Source organism: Crinia signifera, chromosome 6 (assembly GCF_055691185.1).
Source record: "Crinia signifera chromosome 6, ASM5569118v1, whole genome shotgun sequence".
NCBI lineage: Eukaryota > Metazoa > Chordata > Amphibia > Anura > Myobatrachidae > Crinia > Crinia signifera.
In genome coordinates, this window is record NC_139222.1 from 292,123,167 (window position 1) to 292,145,655 (window position 22,489).

The 22,489-nt window shown below is 50.5% G+C and overlaps 1 protein-coding gene across 3 annotated transcripts in view; it reads right to left on the bottom strand.

Moving 5' to 3' along the window:
* Window positions 1-22,489, bottom strand: part of LOC146009500 (uncharacterized) — a 274,590-nt gene that overhangs the window by 77,492 nt on the left and 174,609 nt on the right. For all 3 annotated transcript variants that reach the window (XM_083149935.1, XM_083149936.1, XM_083149933.1), the window contains exons 11-12: window positions 22,242-22,281; window positions 3,947-4,116 (exon numbers count right to left, since the gene is read on the bottom strand). In XM_083149935.1, coding sequence (XP_083006061.1) covers window positions 3,947-4,116; window positions 22,242-22,281 — 210 coding nt within the window. The remainder of the gene's footprint in view (window positions 1-3,946; window positions 4,117-22,241; window positions 22,282-22,489) is intronic.

Consider the following 22,489-nt stretch of genomic DNA (forward strand, 5'->3'; position numbering starts at 1 on the left):
ATACCTAGTCACACCAGTAAGTGTCACGGTGTACAGTGAACCTGTCGGGTGCAGCGCGGTGACTCGCTCGGCTGTTATCCTGTATACCTGGTCACACCAATAAGTGTCACAGTGTACAGCTGAACCTGTCGGGGGCAGCGCGGTGACTCGCTCGGCTGTTATCCTGTATACCTGGTCACACCAATAAGTGTCACAGTGTACAGCTGAACCTGTCGGGGGCAGCGCGGTGACTCGCTCGGCTGTTATCCTGTATACCTGGTCACACCAATAAGTGTCACGGTGTACAGTGAACCTGTCGGGTGCAGCGCAGTGACTCGTTCGGCTGTTATCCTGTATACCTGGTCACACCAATAAGTGTCACGGTGTACAGCTGAACCTGTCGGGGGCAGCGCGGTGACTTGTTCGGCTGTTATCCTGTATACCTAGTCACACCAGTAAGTGTCACGGTGTACAGTGAACCTGTCAGGGGCAGCACGGTGACTCGCTCAGCTGTATACATGGTCAGGGGTTGGTTTGGTCTAACCGTCGGGATGCAGGTTACAGAAGTCTCAGTTTGGAATACAGCAGGTGGATATATCTATAAAGCTTGCCTAGATATCCTTCTCCATTGTATGAGTTTATGCAGTTGGCTGGGATAGAGTTATGTCCATTGTTTTCAAGTTTTGATTTGTTCTGTTTTGAAGAATTTCTTACAAATTGCTCTCTCTGTTATATGTATTTTTATTGTGTATATAATTACCATGTTTTAGTTTATTGAATAACAGATGTCAATATTCTGCCACACATAGGATTCAAACTCATAACCTGTTACATTCTAGATTAAAACTCTATTCATTGAGCTATTTGATCCTGCATGCCTGTGAGATTTTGTGGCTATATGAAGCTACTTGTACTGTGTAAAATATATTCAGCATTACAATTGAGCAGGTTTATGTAGTGCGCAGCTACATCCAATCCCGTGCAGCTGCACACTACATAGATCCGCTCAGAAGCAACCTGTCACTTTCTGGCACCCACTGCCTTTACATTTAATTCACTCCATCCCCAGTCTCCCACTTCCTCTTCCTGTCACCGTCTGCATCCGCATCATTCTCTTTTACTCAATGCCTCCTCCCTGTCACCCACTGCCTCCCTGCCATCCCCAAAACCTTAACAACAGGTGTAATTACACTTTGTATGAATATATTAAAAAAACACCTGCAGAGTAGGGACTGTAAGAGGAATTAGTCCCTGATTGCATTAGCGGACACTTCACTTCTGTTTTGTGCTGACCCCATGTGTGTGGTGGACATTCACGTTGGGGTCCTGTAATCATTCTTATTGCCGGACAGATCAAATTGTAGTGTCCGTGTTGTAAAGGTGCACAGTGTGTGTTAAGAGGTGTCATACTGATGCCCTAGAGGTGTAGTGTACTAGAGATGTAGTGTCGTAGAGCTGGCATACTGATGTCCTAGAGGTGTAGTGTTGTAGAGCTGGCATACTGATGTCCTAGAGGTGTAGTGTTGTAGAGGTGTCATACTGATGTCCTAGAGGTGTAGTGTTGTAGAGGTGTCATACTGATGTCCTAGAGGTGTAGTGTCCTAGAGATGTAGTGTTGTAGAGCTGGCATACTGATGTCCTAGAGGTGTAGTGTTGTAGAGGTGTCATACTGATGTCCAAGAGGTGTAGTGTCCTAGAGAGGTGTCATACTGATGTCCTAGAGAGGTGTCATACTGATGTCCTAGAGGTGTAGTGTACTAGAGATGTAGTGTTGTAGAGCTGGCATACTGATGTCCTAGAGGTGTAGTGTTGTAGAGGTGTCATACTGATGTCCTAGAGGTGTAGTGTTGTAGAGGTGTCATACTGATGTCCTAGAGGTGTAGTGTCCTAGAGATGTAGTGTTGTAGAGCTGGCATACTGATGTCCTAGAGGTGTAGTGTTGTAGAGGTGTCATACTGATGTCCAAGAGGTGTAGTGTCCTAGAGAGGTGTCATACTGATGTCCTAGAGGTGTAGTGTTGTAGAGGTGTCATACTGATGTCCTAGAGGTGTAGTGTCCTAGAGAGGTGTCATACTGATGTCCTAGAGGTGTAGTGTTGTAGAGGTGTCATACTGATGTCCAAGAGGTGTAGTGTCCTAGAGAGGTGTCATACTGATGTCCTAGAGGAGTAGTGTTGTAGAGGTGTCATACCGATGTCCTAGAGGTGTCATACTGATGTCCTAGAGGTGTAGTGTCCTAGAGAGGTGTCATACTGATGTCCTAGAGGTGTAGTGTTGTAGAGGTGTCATACCGATGTCCTAGAGGTGTAGTGTCCTAGAGAGGTGTCATACTGATGTCCTAGAGGTGTAGTGTTGTAGAGGTGTCATACTGATGTCCTAGAGGTGTAGTGTTGTAGAGAGTTGTCATACTGATGTCCTAGAGGTGTAGTGTTGTAGAGAGGTGTCATACTGATGTCCTAGAGGTGTAGTGTTGTAGAGGTGTCATACCGATGTCCTAGAGGTGTAGTGTCCTAGAGATGTAGTGTTGTAGAGGTGTCATACTGATGTCCTAGAGATGTAGTGTTGTAGAGGTGTCATACGGATGTCCTAGAGGTGTAGTGTCCTAGAGAGGTGTCATACTGATGTCCTAGAGGTGTAGTGTTGTAGAGAGGTGTCATACTGATGTCCTAGAGGTGTAGTGTTGTAGGTGTTATACCGATGTCCTAGAGGTGTATTGTTGTAGAGGTGTCATACTGATGTCCTAGAGGTGTAGTGTCCTAGAGGTGTCATACCGATATCCTAGAGATGTAGTGTTGTAGAGGTGTCATACTGATGTCCTAGAGGTGTAGAGTCCTAGAGGTGTCATACTGATATCCTAGAGGTGTAGTGTCCTAGAAGTAGAGGTGTCATACTGATATCCTAGAGGTGTAGTGTCCTAGAAGTAGAGGTGTAGTGTCCTAGAGGTGTCATACTGATATCCTAGAGGTGTAGAGTCCTAGAGGTGTAGTGTCCTAGAAGTAGAGGTGTCATACTGATGTCCTAGAGGTGTAGTGTCCTAGAGGTGTCATACCGATATCCTAGAGATGTAGTGTTGTAGAGGTGTCATACTGATGTCCTAGAGGTGTCATACCGATATGCTAGAGATGTAGTGTTGTAGAGGTGTCATACTGATGTCCTAGAGGTGTAGTGTCCTAGAGGTGTCATACCAATATCCTAGAGATGTAGTGTTGTAGAGGTGTCATACTGATGTCCTAGAGGTGTAGAGTCCTAGAGGTGTCCTACTGATATCCTAGAGGTGTAGTGTCCTAGAAGTAGAGGTGTCAGAATGATGTCCTAGAGGTGTAGTGTCCTAGAGATGTAGTGTTGTAGAGCTGGCATACTGATGTCCTAGAGGTTTAGTGTTGTAGAGGTGTCATACTGATGTCCTAGAGGTGTAGTGTTGTAGAGGTGTCATACTGATGTCCTAGAGGTGTAGTGTTGTAGAGGTGTCATACTGATGTCCTAGAGGTGTAGAGTCCTAGAGGTGTCATACCGATATCCTAGAGATGTAGTGTTGTAGAGGTGTCATACTGATGTCCTAGAGGTGTCATACTGATATCCTAGAGATGTAGTGTTGTAGAGGTGTCATATTGATGTCCTAGAGGTGTAGTGTCCTAGAGGTGGCATACCGATATCCTAGAGATGTAGTGTTGTAGAGGTGTCATATTGATGTCCTAGAGGTGTAGTGTCCTAGAGGTGTCATACCGATATCCTAGAGATGTAGTGTTGTAGAGGTGTCATACTGATGTCCTAGAGGTGTAGTGTCCTAGAGTTGTCATACCGATATCCTAGAGATGTAGTGTTGTAGAGGTGTCATACTGATGTCCTAGAGGTGTAGAGTCCTAGAGGTGTCCTTCTGATATCCTAGAGGTGTAGTGTCCTAGAAGTAGAGGTGTCAGAATGATGTCCTAGAGGTGCATACAGCAGTGGCTCTGTGTATTGCGGGTCACCTTCTCGCCGCAGCTGTGACAGACGCTGGCACCATCCAGCTCCTGGTAGATCCTGCCACTGTCTGTGCTGGTATAGATCATGGCTGCGTAGTGACTCAGCAGCGTCTCATCAGGGTAAAGTGTCTGGGACAGAACTCGTCCTGTGCTGCTGTCTTCTGCCTTCTGGGACTCTGCTGAGAGAAGACACTGATTACATCTGGCTGACAGTTCCCTTATGTTCCTCCCCTTTGCCACTAGATGGCAGCTGACACCCACAGCTCCAGCACCCGCTCCGTGCGCATTTATATATCTCCAGAGTTAAATCTCTTTTTTCCATCTTGGTGTTTGAAGAGAATCCCTGGGAGACGCTTAGTAAACATTAGCAGCGCTTTCTGAGGCGGAAGAGGCCTCACTACGAGCAGAAATGCAATTAATTAATAGAATTAATTGTATTGGACCAAATAATTCCAAAATACATAGAGCCAGTGATGAGATAATAAGTATTATGGCTGCCGTGGTCGCACACATATACATACATGTGCAATTAATCAGCGTCTGAGAAATCACTGAAACAGCAGCTACCAGACATTTCCCAACTGTTCCCCCCAGAAATGACAAGCAGATGTCCGGAGCGTTCCCCGCACCCGCCTGTGGCTGCCCTGCTATGTGCCCCCGCCTGTGACTGCTTCTCTGTGTGCCCCCCGCCTGTGACTGCTTCTCTGTGTGCCCCCCGCCTGTGACTGCTACTCTGTGTGCCCCCCGCCTGTGACTGCTCCTCTGTGTGCCCCCCGCCTGTGACTGCTCCTCTGTGTGCCCCCCGCCTGTGACTGCTCCTCTGTGTACCCTCCACCTGTGACTGCTACTCTGTGTGCCCCCCGCCTGTGACTGCCCTGCTATGTGCCCCCGCCTGTGACTGCTTCTCTGTGTGCCCCCCCGCCTGTGATTGCACTCCTATGTGCCCCTGCCTGTGACTGCTCCTCTGTGTGCCCCCCGCCTGTGACTGCTCCTCTGTGTCCCTGCCCGTGACTGCTCCTATGTGTGCCCCCGCCTGTGACTGCTACTCTGTGTGCCCCCGGCCTGTGACTGCTCCTCTGTGTGCCCCCACCTGTGACTGCTCCTGTGTGCCCCCCGCCCGTGATTGCTCCTCTGTGTGCCCCCTGCCCGTGACTGCTCCTATGTGTGCCCCCGCCTGCGACTGCTACTCTGTGTGCCCCCCGCCCGTGATTGCTCCTCTGTGTGCCCCCTGCCCGTGACTGCTCCTATGTGTGCCCCCGCCTGCGACTGCTACTCTGTGTGCCCCCCGCCCGTGATTGCTCCTCTGTGTGCCCCCTGCCCGTGACTGCTCCTATGTGTGCCCCCGCCTGCGACTGCTACTCTGTGTGCCCCCCGCCCGCGACTGCTACTCTGTGTGCCCCCCGCCTGTGACTGCTACTCTGTGTGCCCCCTGCCCGTGACTGCTCCTCTGTGTGCCCCCACCTGTGACTGCTCCTCTGTGTGCCTCCCTCCTGTGACTGCTCCTCTGTGTGCCCCCCACCTGTGACTGCTCCTCTGTGTGCCCCCCGCCTGTGACTGCTACTCTGTGTGCCCCACGCCTGTGACTGCTACTCTGTGTGCCCCACACCTGTGACTGCTACTCTGTGTGCCCCCCGCCTGTGACTGCTCCTCTGTGTCCCCCACCTGTGACTGCTCCTCTGTGTCCCCCGCCTGTGACTGCTCCTGTGTGCCCCCACCTGTGACTGTTCCTCTGTGAGCCCCTGCCTGTGACTGCTCCTCTGTGTGCCCCCCGCCTGTGACTGCTCCTGTGTGCCCCCCCGCCTGTGACTGCTCCTCTGTGTGCCCCCAGCTGTGACTGCCCCCCATGTGCCCCCCCCCCACGTGCCCCCACCTGTGACTGCCCCTCTGTGTGCCTCCCAGCCTGTGACTGCCCCCCATGTGCCCCCCCACGTGCCCCCACCTGTGACTGCCCCTCTGTGTGCCCCCACCTGTGACTGCCCCCCATGTGCCCCCACCTGTGACTGCCTCTCTGTGTGCCCCCACCTTTGACTGCTCCTCTATGTGCCCCCCGCCTGTGACTGCTCCTCTATGTGCCCCCGCCTGTGACTGCCCCCCCATGTGACTGCTCCTGTGTGCCCCCGCCTGTGACTGCCCCCCCATGTGCCCCCGCCTGTGACTGCCCCTCTGTGTGCCCCCGCCTGTGACTGCTTCTCTATGTGCCCCCCCATGTGCCCCTGCCTGTGACTGCCCCCCCATGTGCCCCCGCCTGTGACTGCTCCTCCGTGTGCCCCCGCCTGTGACTGCTCCTCCGTGTGCCCCCCGCCTGTGACTGCTCCTCCGTGTGCCCCCCGCCTGTGACTGCTCCTCCGTGTGCCCCCCGCCTGTGACTGCGCCCCCTCCCCAATGTGTCCCCGACTTTGACTACTCCTCCATGTGCCCCAGCCTGCGACTGCCCAGGTAGTAGGGATCGGTTGGGGACAGTACTCGGGTGACTAGTGATAGAAACTTTGACTCGGGTCCCCGCTCAGGACTCAGCGACGCACGTACTGTGACTCAGGTCCCCGTCCAGCATCCAGCCACGCACATACTGTGACTCAGGTCCCCGCCCAGGGTCCAGCCACACACATACTGTGACTCAGGTCCCCGCCCAGGGTCCAGCCACGCACATAATGTGACTCGGGACCCAGTCCAGGGTCCAGCCACGCACATACTGTGACTCAGGTCCCCGCCCAGGGTCCAGCCACGTCCCCGCCCAGGGTCCAGCCACGCACATACTGTGACTCAGGTCCCCGTCCAGGGTCCAGCCACGCACGTACTGTGACTCGGGTCCCCGCCCAGGGTCCAGCCACGCACTAACTGTGACTCGGGTCCCCGCCCAGGACCCAGCGATGCACGTACTGTGACTCGGGTCCCTGCCCAGGACCCAGCGACGCACGTACTGTGACTCGGGTCCCCGTCCAGGACCCAGCCATACTGTGACTCAGGTCCCCGTCCAGGACCCAGCCACGCACATACTGTGACTCAGGTCCCCGCCCAGGGTCCAGTCACGCACGTACTGTGACTCGGGTCCCAGTCCAGGGTCCAGCCACGCACATACTGTGACTCAGGTAACCGCCCAGGGTCCAGCCACGCACATACTGTGACTCAGGTCCCCGCCCAGGGTCCAGCCACGCACATACTGTGACTCAGGTCCCCGTTCAGGGTCCAGCCACGCACGTACTATGACTCGGGTAACCGCCCAGGGTCCAGCCACGCACATACTGTGACTCAGGTCCCCGCCCAGGGTCCAGCCACGCACATACTGTGACTCGGGTCCCCGCCCAGGACCCAGCGACGCACGTACTGTGACTCGGGTCCCCGCCCAGGACCCAGCGACGCACGTACTGTGACTCGGGTCCCCGCCCAGGACCCAGCGACGCACGTACTATGACTCGGGTCCCCGTCCAGAGTCCAGCCACGCACATACTGTGACTCGGGTCCCCGCCCAGGACCCAGCCATACTGTGACTCAGGTCCCCGTCCAGGACTCAGCCACGCACATACTATGACTTAGGTCGCTGCCCAGGGTCCAGCCACGCACGTACTGTAACTCGGGTCCCCGCCCAGGGTCCAGCCACGCACGTACTGTGACTCGGGTCCCCGCCCAGGGTCCAGCCACGCACGTACTGTGACTCGGGTCCCTGCCAAGGACCCAAACCCATTGTTTTGGGCGAGTGACCCGTCGGTAGCAGGCCGATACACTCACTGTATCATGTCTGTGGTTACACACTGAGCAGAATATAGTGTACGCAGAGACATGAAAGACAAACATCTCTAATCCAATATATCCATCTCCAAATGTCACGTCCAGCTCCCGATACACAAACACGGGGACAGGCAGAATATAGTGCGAGTCCCCCGGGCCGCTCCTCCAGCGAGCAGCGCTCCGTCTCTATTCCAGCACGCACCGGACTGTTTGCACCTTATTACAGCTATTATTACATCCCTGAAATGACTCCGTTATTGAGTGTATTGCAGGAGGAGGCCGGCATTAGGCAGGGGTCTCCGGGGAGACCCCCAGTCCCGAATATCTCTACCCACGCTTGTGTAAGGTGAGGACCTGCGCTTGTTTCAGGTGTGATCAGACAGAGCCCATCAGACTACGGATCCGCAGGGAACGCGTGACAATCCATCTTCTCAGGAAAACAAACACACGAAGCGACAGCGTCAGGGGGTCCTGTCCGTGGCAGCACTATGGGGGGCTGACCCTCCACCTGATCATACAAACTATGGGATGAGATTATTAATGGAAAGTCCAACTCTATCTCTGTACATTATTAGCAGCCGAGAAGATATACAGTGTACAGGGATATTATATCTGAGAACACGCACACAATAGTGCCCCATCCAGATGCATGTAGCGCGCTCTGGACAGAGATATTATGGGGCCCATTCATCATAGGATCACATATGTGATCTATGCGGGATCTACCTCCCTGGATCACATTGCAATATGTGACCCTATCGGCAGGATGTATGTCCATACAGATGCAGGGACAGGGGCTCCCAAAGGAGAAAGCGCTCCTGTAATTTGCATTGCCAGGTGCCGGGGGTTTGCACATGCGCGGTTAATGTTGACCCCCGGCCGACCCCCGAACTGCAGCCCATAGGCTACCTCCATTTCACAGCCCCGGGACCTGATGCGATGCGGCCCGAAATTGAAACATCGGGCAGGATTGCATTTCACATAGAAACCTGTGGGGGATGTGGCTGCGAGCGTAGCAGGAGGAATCGCAGCAGGGATCGGAGCCTCCTGCTGTGGTCCCTCTGTGATACATGCGCAGGATACTTCAAATTTGCAGCTAAACTCCAAAAATGGGTGTTTTCAGGGAGTTAGCCATAAATATTCATTAGTAAATGGGCCCCTATAGCTCCAGTCATTTGACCGCGTCCATTACCTCGCCACTAGTTATAATGCATGGTGCCAAAAAGCTCCTGGACACCCTACTCCACTCTCGCTGGCTATTGAGCTCACACTCCAGGGCTGCACATTAGGAGGATGAGGAGGAAGTATCGTACTCGGGCATCTGTGATGTGAGCCTGGACACCGAACTCCGCTCTCGCTGGCTAATGAGCTCACACTCCAGGGCTGCACATTAGGAGGAGGAGGAGGAAGTATCGTACTCGGGCAACTCTGTGATGTGAGCCTGGACACCGTACTCCGCTCTCGCTGGCTAATGAGCTCACACTCCAGAGCTGCACATTAGGAGGATGAGGAGGAAGTATTGTACTCGGGCATCTCCGTGACGTGAGCCTGGACACCGTACTCCGCTCTCGCCGGATAATGAGCTCACACTCCAGGGCTGCACATTAGAAGGATGAAGAGGAAGTATCGTACTCGGGTGTCTGTGACGTGAGCCTGGACACCGTACTCCACTCTCGCTGGCTAATGAGCTCACACTCCAGGGCTGCACATTAGGAGGATGAGGAGGAAGTATCGTACTCGGGCATCTCTGTGACGTGAGCCTGGACACCGTACTCCGCTCTCTCCGGATAATGAGCTCACACTCCAGGGCTGCACATTAGGAGGATGAGGAGGAAGTATCGTACTTGGGCGTCTCTGTGACGTGAGCCTGGACACCCTACTCCGCTCTCACTGGTTAATGAGCTCACACTCCAGGGCTGCACATTAGGAGAAAGTATCGTACTCGGGCGTCTCTGTGACGTGAGCCTGGACACCCTACTCCCCTCTCGCTGGCTAATGAGCTCACACTCCAGGGCTGCACATTAGGAGGAGGAAGTATCGTACTCGGGCGTCTCTGTGACGTGACCCTGGACATCGTACTCTGCTCTCGCCGGCTAATGAGCTCACACTCCAGGGCTGCACATTAGAAGGATGAGGAGGAAGTATCGTACTCGGGCGTCTCTGTGACGTGAGCCTGGACACCGTACTCCGCTCTCGCTGGCTAATGAGCTCACACTCCAGGGCTGCACATTAGGAGGATGAGGAGGAAATATCGTACTCGGGCATCTCTGTGACGTGAGCCTGGACACCGTACTCCGCTCTCGCCGGATAATGAGCTCACACTCCAGGGCTGCACATTAGGAGGATGAGGAGGAAGTATCGTACTTGGGCGTCTCTGTGACGTGACCCTGGACATCGTACTCTGCTCTCGCCGGCTAATGAGCTCACACTCCAGGGCTGCACATTAGAAGGATGAGGAGGAAGTATCGTACTCGGGCGTCTCTGTGACGTGAGCCTGGACACCGTACTCCGCTCTCGCTGGCTAATGAGCTCACACTCCAGGGCTGCACATTAGGAGGATGAGGAGGAAGTATCGTACTCGGGCATCTCTGTGACGTGAGCCTGGACACCGTACTCCGCTCTCGCCGGATAATGAGCTCACACTCCAGGGCTGCACATTAGGAGGATGAGGAGGAAGTATCGTACTTGGGCGTCTCTGTGACGTGAGCCTGGACACCGTACTCCGCTCTCGCTGGCTAATGAGCTCACACTCCAGGGCTGCACATTAGGAGGAGGAGGAGGAAGTATCGTACTCGGGCGTCTCTGTGACGTGACCCTGGACATCGTACTCTGCTCTCGCCGGCTAATGAGCTCACACTCCAGGGCTGCACATTAGAAGGATGAGGAGGAAGTATCGTACTCGGGCGTCTCTGTGACGTGAGCCTGGACATCGTACTCCGCTCTCGCCGGCTAATGAGCTCACACTCCAGGGCTGCACATTAGGAGGATGAGGAAGTATCGTACTCAGGCGTCTCTGTGACGTGAGCCTGGACACCGTACTCCGCTCTCGCTGGCTAACGAGCTCACACTCTAGGGCTGCACATTAGGAGGTGGAGGAAGTATCGTACTCGGGCATCTCTGTAACATGAGCCTGGACACCCTACTCCACTCTCGCTGGCTAATGAGCTCACACTCCAGGGCTGCACATTAGGAGGATGAGGAGGAAGGATCGTACTCGGGTGTCTCTGTGACGTGAGCCTGGACACCGTACTCCACTCTCGCTGGCTAATGAGCTCACACTCCAGGGCTGCACATTAGGAGGATGAGGAGGAAGTATCGTACTCGGGCATCTCTGTGATGTGAGCCTGGACACCGTACTCCACTCTCGCTGGCTAATGAGCTCACACTCCAGGGCTGCACATTAGGAGGAGGAGGAGGAAGTATCGTACTCGGGCATCTCTGTGATGTGAGCCTGGACACCGTACTCCGCTCTCGCCGGATAATGAGCTCACACTCCAGGGCTGCACATTAGAAGGATGAGGAGGAAGTATCGTACTCGGGCGTCTCTGTGACGTGAGCCTGGACACCCTACTCCGCTCTCACTGGTTAATGAGCTCACACTCCAGGGCTGCACATTAGGAGAAAGTATCGTACTCGGGCGTCTCTGTGACGTGAGCCTGGACACCCTACTCCCCTCTCGCTGGCTAATGAGCTCACACTCCAGGGCTGCACATTAGGAGGAGGAAGTATCGTACTCGGGCGTCTCTGTGACGTGAGCCTGGACATCGTACTCTGCTCTCGCCGGCTAATGAGCTCACACTCCAGGGCTGCGCATTAGAAGGATGAGGAGGAAGTATCGTACTCGGGCGTCTCTGTGACGTGAGCCTGGACATCGTACTCCGCTCTCGCTGGCTAACGAGCTCACACTCTAGGGCTGCACATTAGGAGGTGGAGGAAGTATCGTACTCGGGCATCTCTGTAACATGAGCCTGGACACCCTACTCCACTCTCGCTGGCTAATGAGCTCACACTCCAGGGCTGCACATTAGGAGGATGAGGAGGAAGTATCGTAATCGGGTGTCTCTGTAACATGAGCCTGGACATCGTACTCCGCTCTCGCTGGCATATGAGCTCACACTCCAGGGCTGCACATTAGGAGGAGGGAGTATCGTACTCGGGCATCCCTGTGATGTGAGCCTGGACACCCTACTCCCCTCTCGCTGGCTAATGAGCTCACACTCCAGGGCTGCACATTAGAAGGATGAGGAGGAAGTATCGTACTCGGGCGTCTCTGTGACGTGAGCCTGGACACCGTACTCCGTTCTCGCTGGCTAACGAGCTCACACTCTAGGGCTGCACATTAGGAGGTGGAGGAAGTATCGTACTCGGGCATCTCTGTAACATGAGCCTGGACACCCTACTCCACTCTCGCTGGCTAATGAGCTCACACTCCAGGGCTGCACATTAGAAGGATGAGGAGGAAGTATCGTACTTGGGCATCTCTGTAACATGAGCCTGGACACCGTACTCCACTCTCGCTGGCTAATGAGCTCACACTCCAGGGCTGCACATTAGGAGGAGGAAGTATCGTACTCGGGCGTCTCTGTGACGTGAGCCTGGACATCGTACTCCGCTCTCGCTGGCTAACGAGCTCACACTCCAGGGCTGCACATTAGGAGGTGGAGGAAGTATCGTACTCGGGCGTCTCTGTGACGTGAGCCTGGACATCGTACTCCGCTCTCGCTGGCTAATGAGCTCACACTCCAGGGCTGCACATTAGGAGGAGGGAGTATCGTAACTCGGGCATCCCTGTGATGTGAGCCTGGACACCCTACTCCCCTCTCGCTGGCTAAAGAGCTAACACTCCAGGGCTGCACATTAGGAGGATGAGGAGGAAGTATCGTACCCTAGCGGCGCAATCTCAGGACAGAGATAACAGCTGAACCTCACTGAATTAATAAAGCATTTTAATATCAATTATTTTGTTATTATTTTCTGTTTTCTTACATTGTTATTGATAGATGGAACTGGAAGGTCTAGTCTATAGTCATGGCCAAAAGATCTGAGAATGACAACAGCATTGGTTGTCACATTGTTTGCTCCTCAGTGTGGTTAGACCAGATTGTCAGATATTACTGTGGCACTGAAGTAACATTACAGCATTTCCTTTTCTGCAGAAACAATATTTGCAGGGTTGACCCTTCATTCATGACTTTGCCTTGGCAGCTGTCAATCACCTTCTGGACCACATACTGACTGATGGCCGCCCATTCTTGTGTAAGCAATGCTTGGAGTTTCAGAATTTATGGGGTGTTGTCCACTCATCTCTTGAGGATTGACCACAAGTTTTCAATGGGGTTAAGGTCTGGGGAGTTTTCTGGGCATGGCCACAAAAATGTCCATGTTTTGATCCCTGAGCCTCTTATGGCAAGGTGCTCCATCAGGCTGGAGAAGACAATGTTCCTCACCAAACTGGTCTTGGATGGTTGGGAGAGGTTTCTCTTGATGGATGTTTTGGTTCCATTCTTTATTTATGGCTGTGTTCTTAGGCAAAGCCAAACAATCGGAAAGGGGATTCATCAGATTAAATGACTGTACCCAAGTCCTCAGCAGTCCAATCCCTGTACCTTTTGCAGAATATCCATCTGCCTGATGTTTTTCCTGGAGAGAAGTGACTTCTCTGATGCACTTCTTGACACCAGGCCATCTTCCAAAAGTCTTTGCCTCATTCCTGAGCAATCTCTGCACTGGTGGTGCCCCAATGCCGCAGCGGAAACAACTTTAGGAGACGATTTGTATGTTCTTGGCACACTAAAGCCTTCACATCAATTGAACCTCACTCCTTTAAGTTCTTGATGATCCGATAAGTGGTTGGTTAAGGTTCAAATCTTACCAGCAGCAATATCTTTGCCTGTGTAGCCCTTTTTGTGCAAAGCAATAATGACTGCATATGTTTATTTGCAGGTAACCATGGTTGACAGAGGATGAACAATGATTTCAAGCAACACCCTCCATTTAAAGCTTTCTGTCTGTTATTCTAACTCAATCAGCATGACAGAGTTTTCTCCAGCCATGTCTTCATCAATACTCTCACTGTTTGGTACCGTCGTCCGGGTACCAGGGATCCCGGACAGACGGCAGTGCGGGGTCAGCTCAGCAGCGCCGGGGACGCTGCCAGGCGGCCTTCCAACTTCTGTAGCCGCCGTCTGGATCACGGGGATTCCGGACGGTCGGTGGTGGGCGGTCAGTGCAGCAGGGCTGGGGACGTTGCCAGGCAACGTTCCAGTCCGCAATCTGACGCCGGGCGTCGGGACGTTGCTAGGCAACGTGCCCGGACTTCCACCCGGCAGCTGACGACGCCAGACACCGGCGTCATTCAGGGAGTGCCAGATTCAAATAAAAGGCTGGTGTCTGCTGCACACAGACGCCGGTTATAGCTCTGTTAAGCTGTTTCTGGTCCCCGGTGGTTTTCAGTTCTTTGGAGTCTCTTGCTAAGGTTCTCCAGCGGTCCTGCTGCCCGCCCTGGTTATCAGCTCCCAGACTCTGTTCCAGGTCTGTGCCTCTTGGTACCTTCGTGACCCTGCTGACAGCTCAGGTTCCATCATCTTTCCCAGGTCACGTAAGTGCTCCAGTGGAGCCTGGTGTTTACCTTTATCTACCGGCAGCCAGCCGGTCAGTGTTACCAACATTTTGGCTACTAGCCTGTTTGTTTTATTTGAGGGCACAGGCCTCTACCCCTCCATGGGTCCAGCCTGTCTCCCTCTCTGGTGGTTACCAGTTCCTTATTTCTGTTCTCTTTACCCTTCCATAGTCCTTTGGGGTAGGCAGGTCGTTCCTGTTTATTCTGGTTATTGGTTTTGGGGATTCGCTTCCAGCCCTTGTTACTTTTCCGTGGAGATTCCCCTCAGCTCTCTCTTGTGTCTGCGACTGGGTCGCATTCCCGTCCTTGGCCTGGTGCCGGCAGATAGGGGTCATTACCAGCATAGGCCCATTAGCTAGTCATTCCTCTTGAGCCAACCTCTGACGATTGCAATCTCTTTGTCCCCTCATAGATCCAGCTGCATCGGGGTTGGAGCGGGCATAACTCGCTCCTTCGGACGCGGCGGCAACAGGTGAAGACCAAGGAGTGTGCACATGAGAAGTGGGTGCAGCCAAGTGCAGGACCACCCCTGCCCCTTCCCATACCTTAAAATGATTGAGGCCTGAACTCAATATGGGGCCCATTTACCAGTAAGTGCATTTGCATTGCAAACTTGAGCACAATATTCATAACTCCCAAATTATCTGTGCACCCTGGCGGGACTTGCGTGCGCTGCAATGGCATGTGCCCGAAATTTGGGGTGTGGCCTATGATCACGGTTCTGCTGCTAAGGCACGCCCCCATTCCCGCCTTTGTTTGGGTATGGGCAGCACTCTGTGAGCTTCTGGCCATGTTCTAAGCCCCTTTCCGTCTCTATGCAATAGACGCTGTGCGGCTACCGCCTCCAAATGGGACGTGGAACGATTCCCCAAAAATGGGACTATCCCATGAAAAACTGGGGGTACTTGTTTCCTATCTGGGCGCCCGCTACGTTAATTGCGCACCATGCTATTCTCCGTAAAAAAATTGGATCGCATCGCATCGGATACCACAAATGCACATACACGATATTGAACGATGCGATGCGATCCGATTTCGTTCCCGCTTTTATGGTTGGCCCATAGGATATATAGGAAAACCCCCCCTGATGGTTTAAAATGCGCCTCCATTGTTAACGCCACCCCAGTATTGACGTCAACCCGAAGCGTGGCGAGCGGCGGCGGTACGCGTCCTCCGACTTTTTCATACCCCCACTATCCACGTCGGCGTGGAGTTGAGAATAGAATAGTGTGGCGAGCGCAGCGAGCCACCGAGCCCGAAGCGTGGCGAGCGCAGCGAGCCCCGCGAGGGGACGCGGATACTTCACAGGTATCCGTGTCCCCTCGCGGGCTTCACAGGTATCCGCGTCCCCTCGCGGGGCTCGCCACGCTTCGGGCTCGGTGGCTCGCTGCGCTCGCCACACTATTCTATTCTCAACTCCACGCCGACGTGGATAGTGGGGGTATGAAAAAGTCGGAGGACGCGTACCGCCGCCGCTCGCCACGCTTCGGGTTGACGTCAATACTGGGGTGGCGTTAACAATAGAGGCGCATTTTAAACCATCAGGGGGGGGTTTCCTATACAAATCGTGGGTTTGTGGGGTTATTACATTGAAATCAATGTAAAATCGGGTCTCAGGGACCATTTAACATTGATTCCAATGTAAAAATTGGGGTTGATCGCGTCACCGCATGCGATGCGATCCGATTTAAAATGAAATCGGATCGGATAGCATAGTATGCCATCGTACATCATCGCGTACCGAATCCGATGCGATACGATTTCATTACGGTGCCGTACGTTGAAAACCTGGGCGCCCAGATAGGAAACAAGTACCAAACTGGGACAGTTGGTAGGTATTCAATATTAGATATGCATCTATTTCAGCAGCATGTATCCTCGGGATGCCGCCAGCACTCTCGACACTGTGCAATAAATGGTGATAGAAATTCTGCGCAACACAATAGTTACTGAATTAGGCCTAAAAGGGTTTCACAAATTGTCGTTACTAACGCTCTGTCCTTCCAGTATCCCAGAACCCGATATGTAACCCCTCACCACTGTATTCTCCAAACACATCTGGAGTGCCGCTCAGTCTCCGGCATGCTGTCTAGCGGTACACAATGGAGAGGACGCTGTCACACAGGAGCAATGTGACCACTATGGGGGCGATTCAAGATCCGCTCGGTGCGGGTCACTTCGGCCGATGTTAGGGGTTTGTGCATGCGAGAATATGCGTATGTGCACACCATTTCACACTCGCCGCGCATTCGCTCCAGGATGGGCGGGCAGGGGACCGCCCAGTGTTTCATGGACGAGACCACAAAAATGATGGGCACGCACATAGAAACGCTGGTGCATCCATGCATTCTTCGGGCGCGTGGAATGCATCACAACTTCAGCGCCTGCTCCGAATTTGGCCATCTCCGACCAGAATAAATTTTAGTCTAGCCTTCCGTAAGGCTGCATGCTAGTGAGGGGATTTTGGCGGAGCGTGGGGGGAAGCGTTTACCGGCACAGCACTTACACAGCCTAGCGCGCAGGTCTAAAATCAGGACTTATATTGTCTCCTGCCATTGCTGTGTGAGCTCCTCACTTGTCCTAGGAGCTCACACTCTACTAGGAGAAGGACTGAACTCACAGTCCCAGCAGTGCAGTAGGCTGAGTCTTCCCGGGGACCCCAGCATAGGAATAATGGCCTCTTCCCCAGATATACACAGCTGAGAGGCTGAGGTTAAGTGCAGCTGATTGGTCATTTCCTGGAATTCTCACCAGGAGTGGAACAGGAGAGGGCAGGTGAGCAGGACCACCACCCCGGGCTGTCCAGATGTGAGCACTGGGCGGGTTACCCGCAGATCTGAGCCCTGGTGTGTTCCCTACGTAGCAGAATGTATAGTATTGTGTACACATCAGCAGTGCCAGATTAAGCCTTTGGGGGGCCCGGGGTACTTTAGACCGGGCGGCCCCCTTGCACTTGTCATTACTGGCCGCACACTGCATGGGAGAAAATTATACTGTCAAAACACAGAGTAAACTTGGTTAATGGTTAACTGCAGGGGATATATATATATATATATATATATATATATATATATACACACACACACACACACACACACACACACCACATGAAAAGCCTGTGTTTGTCCCTCTGCCCCTTATTCTGGAGGAGACCTCACAGTCCTATTGCTGCCTCTGATTAAAAACCCTCCCATGACTAAGCTGCTGCTGCTGTTCTCCATGGACCTGAGAAGCATGTAATGAGCTCCACCAATCAGAGCTCAGCACAAACTTCTCAGCCTCTGTCCTCTGGTGCAAAGTGTCAGGGGACTTAGTCAAGTCCCAGAAATGCACTGCACACTTGTGCAATCAGTGTGCCTTGGCTCCCGATGTTCAGCACCATAAATCATTGTCACATTGGCAGATAGGTGAAGCTGCAGCACTACCCCACCCATGGAGAAAACCTTTAGCTAAAAACAAAAAATACAAAACAAATCAATTATTTTTTTTAAAAATACATGCCAACCACAGGGGGCCCCTAACTAGAGGGGGGCCCAGGGGCACTGACCCCTTGTGCCTCCATTATAATCCGGCCCTGCACATCAGTATATTATATCATTACTGTATGATCTGAGCTCCTGGTGTGTTCCCTACGTAGCAGAATGTATAGTATTGTGTACACATCACTATATTATATCATTAGTGTATGATCTGAGCCCTGGTGTGTTTCCTATGTAGCAGAATGTATAGTATTGTGTACACATCACTATATTATATCATTACTGTATGATCCGAGCCCTGGTGTGTTCCCTACGTAGCAGAATGTATAGTATTGTGTACACATCACTATATTATATCATTACTGTATGATCTGAGCCCTGGTGTGTTCCCTACGTAGCAGAATATACAGTATTGTGTACACATCAGTATATTATATCATTACTGTATGATCCGAGCCCTGGTGTGTTCCCTACGTAGCAGAATGTATAGTATTGTGTACACATCAGTATATTATATCATTACAGTATGATCCGAGCCCTGGTGTGTTCCCTACGTAGCAGAATGTATAGTATAGTGTACATATCACTATATTATATCATTACTGTATGATCCGAGCCCTGGTGTGTTCCCTACGTAGCAGAATGTATAGTATTGTGTACACATCACTATATTATATCATTACTGTATGATCTGAGCTCCTGGTGTGTTCCCTACGTAGCAGAATGTATAGTATTGTGTACACATCACTATATTATATCATTACTGTATGATCCGAGCCCTGGTGTGTTCCCTACATAGCAGAATGTACAGTATTGTGTACACATCAGTATATTATATCATTACTGTATGATCTGAGCCCTGGTGTGTTCCCTACGTAGCAGAATGTACAGTATTGTGCACACATCAGTATATTATATCATTACTGTATGATCCGAGCCCTGGTGTGTTCCCTACGTAGCAGAATGTACAGTATTGTGCACACATCAGTATATTATATCATTACTGTATGATCCGAGCCCTGGTGTGTTCCCTACGTAGCAGAATGTATAGTATAGTGTACATATCACTATATTATATCATTACTGTATGATCCGAGCCCTGGTGTGTTCCCTACGTAGCAGAATGTATAGTATTGTGTACCCATCACTATTTTATATCATTACTGTATGATCTGAGCCCTGGTGTGTTCCCTACGTAGCAGAATGTATAGTATAGTGTACATATCACTATATTATATCATTACTGTATGATCCGAGCCCTGGTGTGTTCCCTACGTAGCAGAATGTATAGTATTGTGTACACATCACTATATTATATCATTACTGTATGATCTGAGCCCTGGTGTGTTCCCTACGTAGCAGAATGTACAGTATTGTGTACCCATCACTATTTTATATCATTACTGTATGATCCGAGCCCTGGTGTGTTCCCTACGTAGCAGAATGTATAGTATTGTGTACACATCACTATATTATATCATTACTGTATGATCCGAGCCCTGGTGTGTTCCCTACGTAGCAGAATGTATAGTATTGTGTACACATCACTATATTATATCATTACTGTATGATTTGAGCCCTGATGTGTTCCCTACGTAGCAGAATGTATAGTATTGTGTACACATCACTATATTATATCATTACTGTATGATCCGAGCCCTGGTGTGTTCCCTACGTAGCAGAATGTACAGTATTGTGCACACATCAGTATATTATATCATTACTGTATGATCCGAGCCCTGGTGTGTTCCCTACGTAGCAGAATGTATAGTATTGTGTACACATCACTATATTATATCATTACTGTATGATCTGAGCCCTGGTGTGTTCCCTACGTAGCAGAATGTACAGTATTGTGCACACATCAGTATATTATATCATTACTGTATGATCCGAGCCCTGGTGTGTTCCCTATGTAGCAGAATGTATAGTATTGTGTACACATCACTATATTATATCATTACTGTATGATGTGAGCCCTGGTGTGTTCCCTACGTAGCAGAATGTATAGTATTGTGTACACATCACTATATTATATCATTACTGTATGATCTGAGCCCTGGTGTATTCCCTATGTAGCAGAATGTATAGTATTGTGTACACATCACTATATTATATCATTACTGTATGATCCGAGCCCTGGTGTGTTCCCTACGTAGCAGAATGTATAGTATTGTGTACACATCACTATATTATATCATTACTGTATGATCCGAGCCCTGGTGTGTTCCCTACGTAGCAGAATGTATAGTATTGTGTACACATCACTATATTATATCATTACTGTATGATTTGAGCCCTGATGTGTTCCCTACGTAGCAGAATGTATAGTATTGTGTACACATCACTATATTATATCATTACTGTATGATCCGAGCCCTGGTGTGTTCCCTATGTAGCAGAATGTATAGTATTGTGTACACATCACTATATTATATCATTACTGTATGATGTGAGCCCTGGTGTGTTCCCTACGTAGCAGAATGTACAGTATTGTGTACACATCACTATATTATATCATTACTGTATGATCCGAGCCCTGGTGTGTTCCCTACGTAGCAGAATGTATAGTATTGTGTACACATCACTATATTATATCATTACTGTATGATGTGAGCCCTGGTGTGTTCCCTACGTAGCAGAATGTACAGTATTGTGTACACATCACTATATTATATCATTACTGTATGATCCGAGCCCTGGTGTGTTCCCTACGTAGCAGAATGTATAGTATTGTGTACACATCACTATATTATATCATTACTGTATGATCTGAGCCCTGGTGTGTTCCCTACGTAGCAGAATGTACAGTATTGTGCACACATCAGTATATTATATCATTACTGTATGATCCGAGCCCTGGTGTGTTCCCTACGTAGCAGAATGTACAGTATTGTGTACACATCAGTATATTATATCATTACTGTATGATCTGAGCCCTGGTGTGTTCCCTACGTAGCAGAATGTACAGTATTGTGTACACATCAGTATATTATATCATTACTGTATGATCTGAGCCCTGGTGTGTTCCCTACGTAGCAGAATGTACAGTATTGTGTACACATCAGTATATTATATCATTACTGTATGATCTGAGCCCTGGTGTGTTCCCTACGTAGCAGAATGTACAGTATTGTGCACACATCAGTATATTATATCATTACTGTATGATCTGAGCCCTGGTGTGTTCCCTACGTAGCAGAATGTACAGTATTGTGTACACATCACTATATTATATCATTACTGTATGATCTGAGCCCTGGTGTGTTCCCTACGTAGCAGAATGTATAGTATTGTGTACACATCACTATATTATATCATTACTGTATGATGTGAGCCCTGGTGTGTTCGCTACGTAGCAGAATGTATAGTATTGTGTACACATCACTATATTATATCATTACTGTATGATCCGAGCCCTGGTGTGTTCCCTACGTAGCAGAATGTACAGTATTGTGTACACATCACTATATTATATCATTACTGTATGATCTGAGCCCTGGTGTGTTCCCTACGTAGCAGAATGTATAGTATTGTGTACACATCACTATATTATATCATTACTGTATGATCTGAGCCCTGGTGTGTTTCCTACCTAGCAGAATGTACAGTATTGTGTACACATCACTATATTATATCATTACTGTATGATCCGAGCCCTGGTGTGTTCCCTACGTAGCAGAATGTATAGTATTGTGTACACATCACTATATTATATCATTACTGTATGATCCGAGCCCTGGTGTGTTCCCTACGTAGCAGAATGTATAGTATTGTGTACACATCACTGTATTATATCATTACTGTATGATCCGAGCCCTGGTGTGTTCCCTACGTAGCAGAATGTACAGTATTGTGTACACATCACTATATTATATCATTACTGTATGATCCAACCTCCTGGTGTGTTCCCTACGTAGCAGAATGTACAGTATTGTGTACACATCAGTATATTATATCATTACTGTATGATCCGAGCCCTGGTGTGTTCCCTACGTAGCAGAATGTATAGTATTGTGTACACATCACTATATTATATCATTACTGTATGATCTGAGCCCTGGTGTGTTTCCTACCTAGCAGAATGTATAGTATTGTGTACACATCACTATATTATATCATTACTGTATGATCTGAGCCCTGGTGTGGGTGTACCGGGTGCATTTGGCTGCAGGTCACCTGTATACGCACACACTGACCTGCCCCTAATAATGAGTGTATGTATATTACAGAGCCGCCTCTCATCCATCACTTGTCCTGCTCAGGGCTGAAGGTTTATTTTGCTTCCAGTTTCACAGCTGAACCCTTTGCTTTGATATCTGACATCCAGCAATTTGGAAATTTGATGGGATCCCCAGAGCATTCCCGAGAGCCGCATATTATTGTGGGGGGAGAATCCCCTGCAGCTGAAGTCTGACACCTGCTTGCTGCACATGGGGATGGGGGGGGGGTATCAGGTGCCCGTCTGTACCCACGTTACCTGTGTCACTGCCCCTCAGATCCTGCGCTGCCGATGACACCTGGGAACAGATACAAAACAGTATGTGACAATATAACGGGAATAAAAGACTTTATACACAAAACATAATGCAGAGCGCACTAGGCTGTGAGCACCCCCCCAGAATGTATACACATGTATACACCATGCCGGCACACTGCATTATATACATCCGGCACACTGCATTATATACATCCGGCACACTGCATTATATACATCCGGCACACTGC